Below are 14,106 nucleotides of genomic sequence, written 5' to 3'. Positions count from 1 at the left end.
TTTTGGGATGTTCAACAGGTATTTCCGCTCTGGTGAAGTCCAGCAGGGACCACCGGTATGTGACCCACAGAGCATCAAGTTGAATGTCGATCACGATGACCACTTAACTGACCACTTAACAACTAAACACCTACTTCCTTCAACAACAGAACTCCACTTCCCCAAGGGTGACTCCCGGGGACATGCAAACTAGGGATAACAAAATATGTTCAATCTGTTTTTCCTTGGGGTCACTAGAAACTCCGATTTGCCAGCCACAGTGACGCACAGTATATAGTGAACACTCTGTCCTCCATCTCACTCCACTGGCGAGGCGTCGTCCGCCAATAACAGCCCTCGAGGTATAGGGAACGGAACAGAGGGAGGCACGCAGGAAAGGGAGGTTTGGAACGCAGCCCCGTGTTACGCGATATGACGACCCGAGGGGCGTGACATACCGGAAAACAACATGCACTTTGGCAATGTGTCAACTCTGTATTTCCTGATATTGTATTCAGTAGTAACGGATTTCTGTCTAATCAAGTAATCCGAGAAAGTTTTCAATACCATACATATGTATTACCAACTCAGGGTTGCTAATAAGATGTGGTACAAAGGCTAAGGTCGGTGAGGCCGAGCACTTCTCTTCTTCGGGCCGTCCTTGCTGTAACTCACTACCAGGCTGAAGGTAGGATACGACGTTTTTTTCAAGTTTTTGTTTATTCAATATTCATCTAACGTTAGAGCTTGTTGTGTATATATGCCGCTGTTTATCCGATGCTGTTAACATATTGCTCTTAAGAAGAGATGTGTTTTTTTTTTTTAACGTGGAGGTGAATGCCTCGTTTAGCATAAGCCCACATTTTATTATTCAGGTTCGCCTGATTATTAGGACAGCTTCATGTGACCACCTGGACAACGGATTGAAAAGTAGTTTTTTTGCTCAAATTGTACCAACAATACAAACAACGGTAGGCCTACCACACTTGGTGATCTTGACCACAGTCTGACCCACTCAGTGCAGTCAACGTTACATCACCACGTTGAAACGGCGTGGTCCAGTTGTAGTTTTCAATTCCTTTTCTTCCATTCTTAATCTAATGATGTGATTCAGATCTCTGTCTAGGACATGGCTATGGTTCTCTACATTGGTTTGCTCCATTGTCTTCTGTTGGCATGCCTGGTCTCGTCCAGCCTTGCCTTCAGTGCCGGTAAGTCAATCTTACTCTTTTATAGTAATCATGTAGTATGACAGACCTGTTTTGTTTTTAACCTCACCATGTTGGTTATCCTGATAGATTTCCAACTATTGCACTATCCCACTTATAAAATAGTCTGATCTGTATGTTTCAGTTGCTTATTTATGTTTTCTTGAATTTATGAAAACACATTATTCTAGGGAGAGTCACGTTAACATTATTAGAACTCTAGCTAAGATAAATAAGAATCTAAATGTATTTGAGAAAGGTTAGCGAGACTTATGCCCTAGCAACATACGTGACCTCACCCAACACACGTTAATGTACTCAATCAAAGGTGAAATTTGTACAACAATGTTTTACCTACTTTCTGGTTTTGAAACGGCCCATTAAATGGCCAGGTTCGGCATAGACGTCCTTGTTAAAGCCGGCATGTTACCTACAAACTTGCATTTAGGAGTAAATCATGGAGTAAAAACTGTTGCTAAAGTAAACAACTGGACCTAGTGATGAGAAATCACAAATACAGCGTTAGTAGATCTGTACTTATTGATGTATTTTCCTAATTCGGTAGTCAAGGGCCTAATAGGAGATTGCAAGAAAGTACATTAAAAATTTCATCATGATTTGTAAACAACCAAGTGCAGAAATCAGTGGATGAGATGTTCTTTGGCGGTAGTAGGTAGATGTATACCCCTGTTTTTGGAAGAGGGGTAGGGCAGCTGACCCCGTCAGTATGGTGGTTTTTCCAGCCGTTTCCACAGCCGTACCACATGTGAAAAGAGATTGGGATGTAAATGAGTTCCCAGGAAGGAAAACTGATGCCAACTGCGATTTTATCTCCTGATATATTGTCTTTGTTATTATTCTTTGGAATAAACAGATCACCAATCAAATTAGGTGAAAACCTGGCACCCACGTCACATGCCTTTGTTTGCATTTATATTGGGGTAGAGATTACTGAGACCGTACATTATGGGAATGTATTCCATTCCAATTTTGAACAGCTCTTTGGTGTGTGTCCGCAAAAGTTATTTACAAGGCAATATTAGGCTTTCTCATGAAGTGAAGTCCCCGTCAGTATAAGTGAGGGCGAGAGGAAGAAGTAACAGCAACACACGCCTATTCTCTAATAAAATATGAAAACATGGAAGGTCTAAATTCTTTATTGATCTCTTGGTTACAAAAGGATGCACGTTAAGAGCTGTTCTGTTTTGTTAACCTCAAACCTCAATTCCAGAAATAAGTAACTACAATTTGCAAAGTACAAATGAAGATAGATAGCAGTGCTTTGGAAAGTACATTTGACCGATATTTGATTGTAAACGGTACGACGAAAAAGCAAACAAATGTACATTATCAACTTTTTTTTAAAAATATATACACAAATTCCGAATTTGAATCCTGCAACATCTTCCAAAAAATGTAACCTCTGTAACAACTCGAACATTATCAACAGCTTTGGAGTGTGTTCTCTTTTTACCAGATTTTATTTGTTATTTACAATGATTTTCTACTACTATTTACTACGCCAACTTGAGTCAGTTGTTAAGTCCTTGTGTTTAAATCTGTCATTCATTCTGTTGTCTTTCTTTGTCCTCAGAATACACGTCTGATGTTAACATTTTACCACACTCTCCAGTGGTGGAAATAGGGAAGAATTTTACTGCCACATGTAGTCTGGCCAATACAAGTGAAGCAACTGCAGACGACATCGTGTGGTTTTACTCCTCTACGAAGATTATTCCTCAGGAACAGTACACCAAAATCAACACTAGTGCTGTCAATGTCACTATCACGATCACTAGTGAAACACAATCTTGGTTATTTTGTAAAGTCAACAAAACTATGGACACCAAGGATAAATATGGCATTTTACTTCATAAAGGATGTAAGTTCCTGTGTGTGTGTGTGTCTGTGTGTTTGTATACACATATATATTTGACAGGTGAATTCCATTCAAGCTGCCTTTATTTGCTTTTTAGTGATTTTTTTTTTCTTAATTACTTATTTAATACAGAGCCAGTAAATAATGTTCTTTGTTTTTCCAGATCTCCCTGAAAAGCCAGAAAATCTCTCCTGTGTGGCTCTCCAGGTGGACAAAAAAATATCGCACAACATTACCTGTACTTGGGATGCTCGAAAACGTGGTACTCTGATAGAAACACATACCTTTCTGTTCTTTAGTTCAGTGTAAGTACCATTTGTAGCTGTTGAAGGATGCAATTCGTAATTTCCCCTTTAAAGAGCCAGTGAACCAAAATACTATATATTTTTTTTACATTTTGTTTATCACTGTTACTGAAATAAATCCCAAATTTAGAGAACATGGTGCTTGTGGATGGTGAAGCTCCATCTGTGCAACACTTTATTTAACACCCGCATCCGATGGTAAGGCTTCCTGGACATATACAGTATTACACTACAGTGTTTAGCAGATTGCTTATACAACATCGCTAATTATAATGTCCATAACATGTTACACAACGACGGTACAAAAAAAAGTGTCATAAAGTTGGCGTGAGTCTTAGTAGCCATGGTGATAACACTCCCCCCACCTCTTTTCTAGAACTCTCAGCCCAAAACGCAGTTTCGAATTCCATCCGTAACAGTGGGCTCACTGGCTCTTTAAATCAAGCAATGTTTACTTTTGATGCATTCTGTAATGGTTTAGTCAGCAGATTTTACTCTTTGTTCAAACACATCTTGCCTAAACATTAAAATTATACATTTTATTTTAAATATGTAATAATTTACCTAATTATATGTATTTTCTAGATGGATGATGCAAATGTTCAAACTAGATTTTGAATTTTGTATAGACAAGTATTCATTTTAATATTAACTTTAACTTTGACAATTTGTTGTCCATCACCTTGAAAACCAAAAACACATCTGTCTCTCTATAGTAGTATCTCATAATCATCATTACTTCTCAACAGTGAAGACGAAATAAAAAAGAAAGAAATCAAAGAGGCCGATAAAAACAGAGGGACAGTAACGCTGTCCATTTTCCCACATCACACGATTGTAAAAGTTTGGGTGGAATCCGAGAATAAACTTGGAAAAGTGCAGTCCGACGTCCTTGAAACGGAGGCTGACCGGTTTGGTAAGTGGCATTACATTTATATTCAAATTGCTAATGGTTGTTGTTAATGAGTCGCTCATTTCATAATGGCTGAATGCTCTTCTACAGCTAAAACAAATCCACCATCAAACGTGGAAGCCATCAGTGAGAAGCAATTTCCTCAATCCCTTCTAATAAACTGGTCACTGCCTATTGAGAAGGTCTATGTGAAACTGATTTATCAAATCAGATACTGTGAAAATGGCTCTCATACGTGGACGGAGGTAAGTTTGGCTATTCTTTCGTTCATGATGTACGTTATTGTATATTATTGCTGTACATTATTAATGCAAGAATATGGAATTTCAAACTTAATATGTGATAAAACAACTTGAAGTTCATCCTCATAACAAGGAAGTTTAACAACTTTTAAAATGGGTTAATAATTTAAGTGTTATTGTGATCTCTTTCAGATACCACTTGCAGACACTGCGAGGGAAATCCAGTCTTTTAGACTGCAATACCTCCGACCATACACACTCCACGTCACTCAAGTGCGATGCAAAATGTATCGAGAGGGCTTTGGTTATTGGAGTGATTGGAGCCGTAATGCTACTATAAAGACACCAGGGGACAGTAAGTTTAACAAGTTCAGAGTTAAACCGACAATCAACCAATCCCACTGGATGAAGCTAAAGCCCGACGGAACAAATAGTCTAGTCTAAACCGCGAAGCAGAAGGAGAGCGAATACTGCCTCTTGTGTGGCACAACACAAATAACTAAGACAATGTTGTTTTTAACAGTTTTTCACTCCCCTTAAATAACTCGACCCAAATATGATGACTACATTTTATTTTAGACATATATTCAAAAACGTATTTTTGCGTTATTATTAGGCTGAACAGCTAGTCATGTGCATGCAAGGAGAGCTCTACAACAAAGTTGCAGGGACAGTCTCAATTAGACATTTAATCAATTAGGTCATAATATTGAGGTGTATTTCTGCCTCAGTATTATGACCTAATTGATGAAATGTTTAATTGACCCAAATTACCTAATTGATAAATTAGTTAATTGTAGAAACCATGATATTAATTACATAAATGCATTACGTACAGGTTCAATAGGTTGAAGTTGCGAATATTTCCAACGTACATTATTTTCTTTTTTTAAATGGTCTTTCTGTGCTTTTTCTCTTTTTTCTTAAATCTAGAGCCGAAGAGTAAACCGGACTTATGGCGGACTATCAACAATACTGAAGGCAGAAATAGGCAGACGGTTCATATACTTTGTAAGGTAAATATTCACAGTGAAATCAACCCAGCATCCAGTAAGATAATCCTTCTGGACAATCAGCCAAATGTATTATTTGAGAATGAACAGACCTCTTGAAAGCTGCCGGTTTTGTCTGAATTACAACTTATACATCAAATCTTTGTTCTGTATATTATATATAATAATATTATATTATTATAACACAGATCCTCAAAATGAACAATTTTAAACTACTCAACATACATCTCATTCCCCATAGAAAAAACCTTACCATTGTTCAGGCAGGCAGTCAAAAGAAATCCACTGATGGCTCAACGATGTAGAGGGTGCTCAGTAAAGTTATTCATACAAGTCCTCAAGTACCACCACCTTACCAGAGTTCATCAGAATTGTGGGGTCAGGAGTTGGAGTGCTAATGATCCAATCCTCTTGGAGTTATATGGCAGGAGTTGGTTGTTTAATTTGTAAATACTGTAACAGAGTTGCCACTGCAGAGGTGTATAACTGGCCACCAAAAAAAACATGCATGTTTTTGTATGTATAACAAGTATGTATTTAACACATGACATGATTAAGATTTAGATGGGAAATATTTTTTTCAGCTACAATTAAGGAGATTTCCTTACTTGGTGATCGATTTCGTCATAGATCCTAAATGATAACTATTAACATTGCTTTTCCGTGTTAGGATCCTGAGCTGTCCAATGGACTGATCAAAAGCTTTGAGGTCAAGATTCAAGGCCAGCCCTGGGAGGAGGTGGTGGTGAACCGTACAGAATCTGAGCAGAACCCAGACCGCAGGATCCCTGTGGAGCTCAGACAGATTCAGCACGCAAGAAGTACCATCATTGTTGAAGTCATCGCCCACAATTCTTTGGGACCATCTCCTAAGGCGTCGTTAAAAATCCTCAGAAATGGTAGAAACGGTAAGCGAGCGATACCTCAGACGCACAACCTGAAAGAAAAATGTTAGAAACCTTTCAAGCCTTTTTTTCAGTTTGATGCTGTATTTGATTTATTATGTTTTAATTTCTGAAATATTCTTTTTAGATTTCCTCCCCCACCCGTTTCAAATGTCTAATGTTGATATCCAGTAGGTTTTTGCAGTTGTGTGCCTTTTTCTAGTTGATCTATAATCACATCCTGTGGACTATGTGTGTTCTATCTGTTGTGCATGATGCAGTGTTTCCACCGGTAAACAACCTCCGTTTGGTAGAAGAGGCCAAAGAGGCCAGCCACAAAGGCCAGCTAGGGATCGAATGGCAGCCACCTAACGTCTCAGCCGGGGGTTCCCCACCCAGGCATAATCTCACAGAGTATGTGGTGGAGTGGGTGTCTGGGAAGGACGGAAAGATGGACTGGCAGAGAGAGCCTCGGAGCAAATTAAAAACATTCATCAGAGGTAATGAATTCAACAAATTAATTGAATTGTGTGAATGAATTTGTGTTCAATCGGAAAATGTCTGAATAAGCGTAAAGATTCTGTCTGTATTTCATCATTTGCTTTATGACTTTTGGTTTTCTCGTTAGGAGACCTGAAGAATTTTACATACTACAACATATCGGTTTACCCGATATTCTCTGATTGGATTGGACAGCCGGTTACCATAGCAGCCTATTTGAAACAAAGAGGTAAGAGCATAACAATTTGATAATTGCTTTTGCAACTTTATGTTATTGTCCTCTGGAAGAAGGTCATTATTGTGTGTGTGTGTGTGTGTGTAAACAAAATAGTGTTTTGTAATATTTAGCACTGTTATAAATGTCATCTTCCATATGTTTCACTGGACGTTTTGGCTGATCTCTCCTCGTCTTCTCTCAGCCCCGTTTGAGGCTCCCAGCATAAAAGTAGAATCCCTTGGAAGCAACAACGCATTGCTCGTGTGGAAGGACATTCCTCAGGAACAGCAACCCGGCTTCATCTTGAACTACACCTTGTACTACTTCACCGTGAATGAAAGTGACATGCACGGTAAGAAACTGACCCAGATAATCAGTGGACAGAACATGTACATGCTACATTTACATTCAGGGCGTTTAGCAGACGCCTTTATCCCAAGCGACTTACAACGGTTTATACACTCATTCACACGCCGGCGGCGGTGTCAATCATGCAAGGCGACAGCTATCTCGTTGGGATCAGTTAGATTTAGGTTAGGTGTCTTGCTCAGGGACACCTTGACACTCAGCCAGGAGGAGCAGGGGATCGAATATTCCAGTTACTAGTTATCCTGCTCTACCTCCTGATCTAAGACAACCCGGTCATGTCGATAATTATGATCAGTTTAGGTCATATATTTATAATGGCAAAGTTTGAAAAGCAAGCCTGAATCTATCATACCACGGCCCTGAAGTCCCTTTCTGTTGTTCATAGTAGTAGGAGCTGAACGAGAACAAGAGGGATTGTGTCTCATTCTTAAGCATCCCCTTTGTTTCATGGGAGACGCTACTGCAGTAGCCTTTTATATAGATGTAATACTAATGGGCTGAATCTATACAGCGCAGCTATAGACTGCTGCCTTTTATTCCCCCCCAGGGTTTATTGGCCAGAAGCTCGTACCCGCATAACCGAGAACGCATCTCACTAGCATTTTCCCCAGGCCGTGTTTTAACTTGTGAGACCAGACCTTTGGGCTACAAATAGATGCTTGTTTAGGCAAGGGTTGCGTTTCTTTTGGATATTTTGCAGTAGGTATTTGTATTATGTTGGGTACATTTTTGTTGGAGACTATTCTTAACTAATACATGGTAAGGCTATAGGATAGTGCCAAATTCTGACTTCCTGTCTCTGAAAGGTGCTATGTAAACAAGCTTTGTTCTGACTGACAGACTGAAAGTACAACACGTCTTTGTGGCCATGATGTCACGTCAAGCCCTGAACAACTAAGGTTGAATATGGGACCCTCTAAATGTGTAATGTGAGCTGTGCTTACTTTTACTTTGCAGCCATTACACTGCCAGCGGACACCTACTCATACCATCTGAAGGACTTGTCAAGTAACACTAAGTACTGGGCTAAGGTTAAGGCCCACACAATACAAGGCTCAGTGACCAGCCCAGAAAATGTGTTCACCACTGCCAAATATGGTAAATATGGACTACTATAGGTTGTTTCTTTCTTTCGTGTTGTTGTCTTTCTATCTATATATTTAGAAATTAGCCCTGGGTTTGAAATGATGGTAATTTACCATGTGAGAATACAATGGGGTTTGTTGGCTATATGGTGCACTATTTGGGTGTTGACTTTTGTTTGAAATCTGTGCACAAACACGTTACCCTATGTAGTGACACCTACTTGATACCCATAATGCAATGTAAATACAGTGCACTATGAACAACTCTATCATCTATTACTGTACTCTATCCTGTGTTGCATAGCGGTTTTATGATTTAATGATGAAATATTCAATCATGAAAAAACACATTGTAAATATTAACAGCAGTGACCGTTCCATTTTGTATATCTATATTTTTTGGTGACATTTTACATGATTCCCGGCAAGTGTTAAAATTCTCTCTATTCCCTGCCTTACTTGTTCCTTAAATAGTGTACCAAATAGTATATTCATCTGGTCTCCTTTCTGAAACGGTTGTGTTTTTGTTTCAGCACCAGGACAGTTGAAGGGCATCGTGGTCGGAGTTTGCCTCGGATTCCTGTTTTTGCTTCTAGGAATAGTGATTCTATGTTTTCACAAGCAGGAGTCGTAAGTGTTCCATTTCCTTGACTTCTCCTTGGCCCAATACTGCAACTTAAAAGGGAATCTAGAGCATCAAATAATGTCTCCCAAAAAATGGGTTTGCTTCCATTTTGTTCGCCCGTTTTGCATATTTGGCTTAAAATACTTCCACTCCCTACGCGTCAAATACGTGCAAAAAGTGCAAAAGTTTGTGTTTCACTTTTCTAAGGGCTCTATTTAGAGCAGTGGTTCTCCACTGGTCTATCCTTAGGTCCCACATGAGTCTTTAGTATAATTAAAACTCTACTTTACTAATATTGCACTTCAACAGTGCCTTCATGTAATGTTAAAAAACTTTGTGGAAACTAATAGCTGCAACGGTTGGGACAAAACTCTATGAAATATCACGCCATTGAAACGCGATTTATCGTTCCTCAATCGTTGCAGCTATTTGTTCCAAAAATGTTTGGAACACATTGCTTCTTTGTTATTATTAAGGTCTTGCAAAATGCCTGCCACCCGTTCGTAGATAACTTCCAAGGAATAGGATTCAGGGGAACTTGAGTCATGCGTGCAACGCAAGTGCTGCAGTGCACGCAACACTGCTTTTCATTCATGCTGAGTCTTGTCTATCAAAAATGGGCGAGGCCAGCTGCAGGGCCAGTGTCCAAAAGTAGACCTGAGCAGCAGCAGACCGCTGTGGACACATTTTTGGTGGGGAGGGAGGGCGGTGAACACGTTGCATAATATGTTGCATTATCCTGTCCCTGCAGCGTTTCATCACGTACACATCTGAGAATGTTGAGATATTGCATCATACTGCCTGAAGGAGTTTTCTTTCCATGTATTTATAATCTTCAATCTAGATATGTGTTTCACTGATTTTAAAATGGCGTTATAAAAATGTGTCACTGTTGCTTCTTCTTCAGAATCCAAAGTAAATTGTGGCCGACAATTCCAAATCCTGAAAATAGCAGAATTGGAACCTGGACTCCTGAATTCCATTTGAAAGTAAGAAACAAAGTTTAAGTTTTAAGAAAAAAAGGCAGCAAAATGTCTACATTTAGTTTTATTTAGAGTATTTGACCTGTGAAGCCTAATGAGATCTAATAACCACAACAAGCCAACAACTAACGAGTGCCACAAATGGGTTAAATTCTTAAATGCATTTAAGAATGAATAATCATTGTTCTAGACAAGAAGATCTGTGTCATTAGCTTGAGTCCTTATCTATCCTCCTCTGCCTAAGGAGGATAGATAACACTAACTCCACACTAACTTGGGCTGGCTATGGCCCCTGTTTTCCACAATCTATTCCATTTCATTTATGTTTTTTTATTCAATCAAAGGATTTAAGGAATCAATATCATTAATAAATCATCATCAATCTGAATCAAAGAATGTTTTTTTTAAACCCAGTCCTGCTCCTAAAACACTTAGAGATTTTGCTGAGTTTGTGATTCAAACATAGGTTGAACAGTAGGGGTGACCGCCATGAAATATCCTGATGTTCCTCTCCTCCCTCGCAGAATGACCCGCCCAAAGAAAACACCCTGGTGGACGTGAGTGTGGTGGAGGTCGACACGCTGGACGGCAAGTCTGTGTTTGAGGAGGACAAGGCCGGCCTGCCACTGAAGAAGGGCAAATACCTCTCGGAGGAGCACAGCAGCGGCATCGGCGACTCCTCCTGCATGTCCTCGCCGCGCCAGAGCGTGTCGGACAGCGACGAGGGCGGGGACCTGGGGGAGACGGCGGCGGGCGCCGTGCAGTACTCCTCTGTGGTGGCTTCTCAGGGGTACAAGGGTCAGAACCCCAATGCCACGCTGCATGGCCAGCAGCAACAACAGCAGCAGCAGCAGACAACGCCGTCCTTCAGCAGATCCGAGTCCACCCAGCCGCTGCTGGACTGCGAAGACAACGGCGACTCGTTGGGCACGAGCGGACAGTCGCGCCTCCTCTCGCCCGGCAGCGGTTACCGGAGCGCAGCGTTCGACCGGGGGAGTACTCACTGTGCAGGGGGCGGGCCGCCGGGGCCCGGGGAACAGGGGAGCACGGTCTTACTCAGGTTCTGGCCGGTGGACCAGGCGTGTCAGCAGTCTGGAGCTCAGGATGCAGCAGAGAGCCCGGAGTTCCTGGAAGCCGTGCCAGTCTCCCACTGCATGACTATGTTGGACGGCTACAGGCCCCAGTGAGGGTCAAAATGGAGGAGCCGGTACATCATATTGCACTGTGGTTGATTTTTTTTTTTTAATCAACGTTTTGAACATTGAACACGAAAAATGTAAAAAAGTCTTCAATGCTCTGCCAATTATGCGTAGCTGCTTTTTTTTAATGTCCTAGTCATACTGTGGTTATTCTCAAACTTATTCTCAAACTTATTTTCGCTTTGTGTCAACTATACTGAAGGCATGCATGGAGATTTCCCATTAAAGTAATCCAAATGTTGGTTTTTTGTGTTTTTGTGTATGAGTGTACATATCAACACTCTTTGAACACTCTCTTTACCCTAACATGAAGGTAGATGGAGATGAGATGGGAGACGAGAAACCACATGCAGAGCCCAAACTGACCGGTCCTAGTTGGGTCTGAACTTGTTTAACCCGGGCTCTCTGCAGGGCTGCAATGCACGGATGTGTGTGTATGATTCTTGATTATAAAATCTGATCGCCACATCAACAGAGAGGCTGTGGGGTAATTTGATAAGAGACATGCAAGAACATGACAACAAATTCTTCAGGCCGAAGTGTTGGATGTGTTTTTATTTGGAGGCAGGATCTTGATCGAGAGAGATGCCTCACTTAGTGCTCAGAGATATGGTAAACACCACTATTTTGAGGCTGGCAATTGTGGAATGTTAAATAAAAACAAACCATGAACATCCCATATGGGTAATGTAAATTAAAGAAATATTTAATCTAAACATTTTTATCGAAGGATACAAGCCTAAAAAATTACCCACTGTAAGAAAAGAATACCCTGGTTATTATTGAGATGGTAACTGGGGAAATCAAAAAATGTATAAAGAAATGGTATTGTTTAAATATGTTTGCAATAGCCATAATTTATTTTTTTCTTCTTAATATATTTAAGTGTGCTGACTCATCAAATGCTCTGTGGATATGTGGCACTAACTCTGAAGCAGGTGGGTTGCTATGCCAACCCATCCATGCCTTTGGGCATATTTGTCTCCCAACATCAAATGACCTCCATGAACCCAGTATCTCCAGACACAAGACACTGTGCATTCTCCATGGGACAGAGAAACCCAAGCTGATGAACAGCTGGTCTTCAGGCCAAGAAACAACATGAAAGGGCTGAATAAGATGCCCTGCTGAAAGAGATGCCAAGTACTACTACTACTACTACTACAAGTAAGCTTTCACATACAAGCAAGTTGCTGTGATGCATAGGTTTAGAAATAAATCAGTGCTACAAGTATGGAATTGGATTTGAATTTTGAATAGGAGTCATTGCTAAGACAAAATACTTAACCATGCCAAAGCTGGTATGATGGTTATTTACTATGTTGTCATGTGGGTGGGAAAGTCAGGAGGCTCAAAGTGGTGATTACAGATCTATCTAGTAATAGATATCTTAACTGTGTGAGATGCTCATCTCAATTGTGGAGGGCGATGGGCTGCTCATCCTTTATTAATGCCAACAACACAAACAACTGTGTATGTAATTGGAGAAGCAGAAGAAACCAAGAGAGAGGAAGACGTAGAGGAAACGGGCCTTTGGATTTTTCATTTTCTACAAATCCTGCCACCCCGTTAAAGGCAGGTGACTAGGCACGCACTTTTAATGTGTTTTGCATGCTGCCATTTTTTGTCCATTCTATAATTAATGCAGGAGCAACTGAGGCACTCTGACCTAGAAACGTTGCAGTCTTTTTTAGGAAAGCCTTGGGAAAACCCCTTAACTCACTACTCATACAGCAGTGTGTAGTGAACATCCTCACTCTAATGGAAGGAATCCATGGCGTGGAGCTGGCCCATCACCTCTGTCCTGTCCATGAAAAAGAGAAATATGCGTGTTCGCATTGAATGATTTAAAGCGTGCCCGGTGTTCTGTGCTCTCGCTGTCGTTCTCTCTGAAGGAGGTTTTTAAGAGGTGATGGATGTCTGATCTGCTCAACCTCGTCCAACATCTGACCCCTAGAGGGATCAGCACTCGTGACTTCATCCTTCATCACCGTGGTGGTGGGGGGAGGAGGGGGACGGGGCCGCCCGACGCAATGGAAAGTATCCTAATAACTGATAAATACTCTCATGATGAAAACACATAGCATGTTTCCACTGGATGAACTGTATAGCCGAAAGTGAATCAGACAATGTTCTGGCTCACGCAGCTTTTGGGATTGATGCAGCATGAATCGTTGGTGTTTAGACGTGCTAAACATGTCTTGATTGTTTAGGTTGAAATGTTTAGCGATTTGGTACATTTTCCCATAGTCCTGTATTCCGCAATCCATAATCAAGCCTTCCTAGTCGATGACTTCCCATTCCCATTACCAAGTAATCAGAGACATACACTGAATGGACCACACCTCAAAATGATAATAATTGAATAATAAATTCTGGCTGCGTCCAGTCATCATGTTTGGCACCTGATAAAAAAACTCAAAATATAACCAGCAAATACAGAACAACTCCACATGTTAAAGACTGAGAGAAACATGCAGATGTTAGAAGCGAATATGACGGATAGCTCTTAATGGTGGTCTGTAAGTGGGCTGTAAGGGGAAATCCAAGTCCCGATATCCCCTTGTTTTCCCGAACCAATACGTGTATTGATTTTGGACGTAAGTAAGTGCTTATGATGTATGTTTACACGCAGTTTGTTTAGTATATTTTCAAGTAGCCTCCTTCCCCGCATGCGTTCTGAAATATGTTCATTAGAAAATGA

At 40.7% G+C, this 14,106-nt stretch overlaps 1 protein-coding gene across 2 annotated transcripts; it reads left to right on the top strand.

The window, feature by feature from the left end:
- The first annotated feature begins 443 nt into the window (after positions 1-443).
- il6st (interleukin 6 cytokine family signal transduce) lies at positions 444-11,643 on the top strand. Of its 2 annotated transcripts, none has more exons than XM_084486184.1 (16): positions 444-667; positions 1,094-1,190; positions 2,782-3,069; positions 3,230-3,371; positions 4,121-4,287; positions 4,375-4,529; positions 4,719-4,881; positions 5,460-5,542; positions 6,210-6,447; positions 6,705-6,923; positions 7,052-7,153; positions 7,344-7,493; positions 8,468-8,608; positions 9,129-9,225; positions 10,128-10,209; positions 10,728-11,643. In XM_084486184.1, exons 2-16 carry the CDS (start codon positions 1,109-1,111, stop codon positions 11,388-11,390), a joined length of 2,772 nt encoding a protein of 923 aa, XP_084342310.1. In that variant the 5' UTR covers positions 444-667; positions 1,094-1,108; the 3' UTR covers positions 11,391-11,643. The 2 variants fall into 2 exon arrangements, with proteins under 2 accessions (XP_084342310.1, XP_084342311.1); XM_084486185.1 differs by lacking the exon at positions 444-667 and adding an exon at positions 686-950.
- Positions 11,644-14,106: the final 2,463 nt, after the last annotated feature.

This window comes from Micromesistius poutassou (assembly GCF_964030765.1).
Source record: "Micromesistius poutassou genome assembly, chromosome: 22".
In the NCBI taxonomy this organism is placed as follows: Eukaryota; Metazoa; Chordata; class Actinopteri; order Gadiformes; family Gadidae; genus Micromesistius; species Micromesistius poutassou.
Note: the sequence above shows the minus strand (reverse complement) of the source record. Positions and strands in the feature narration are given on the sequence as shown.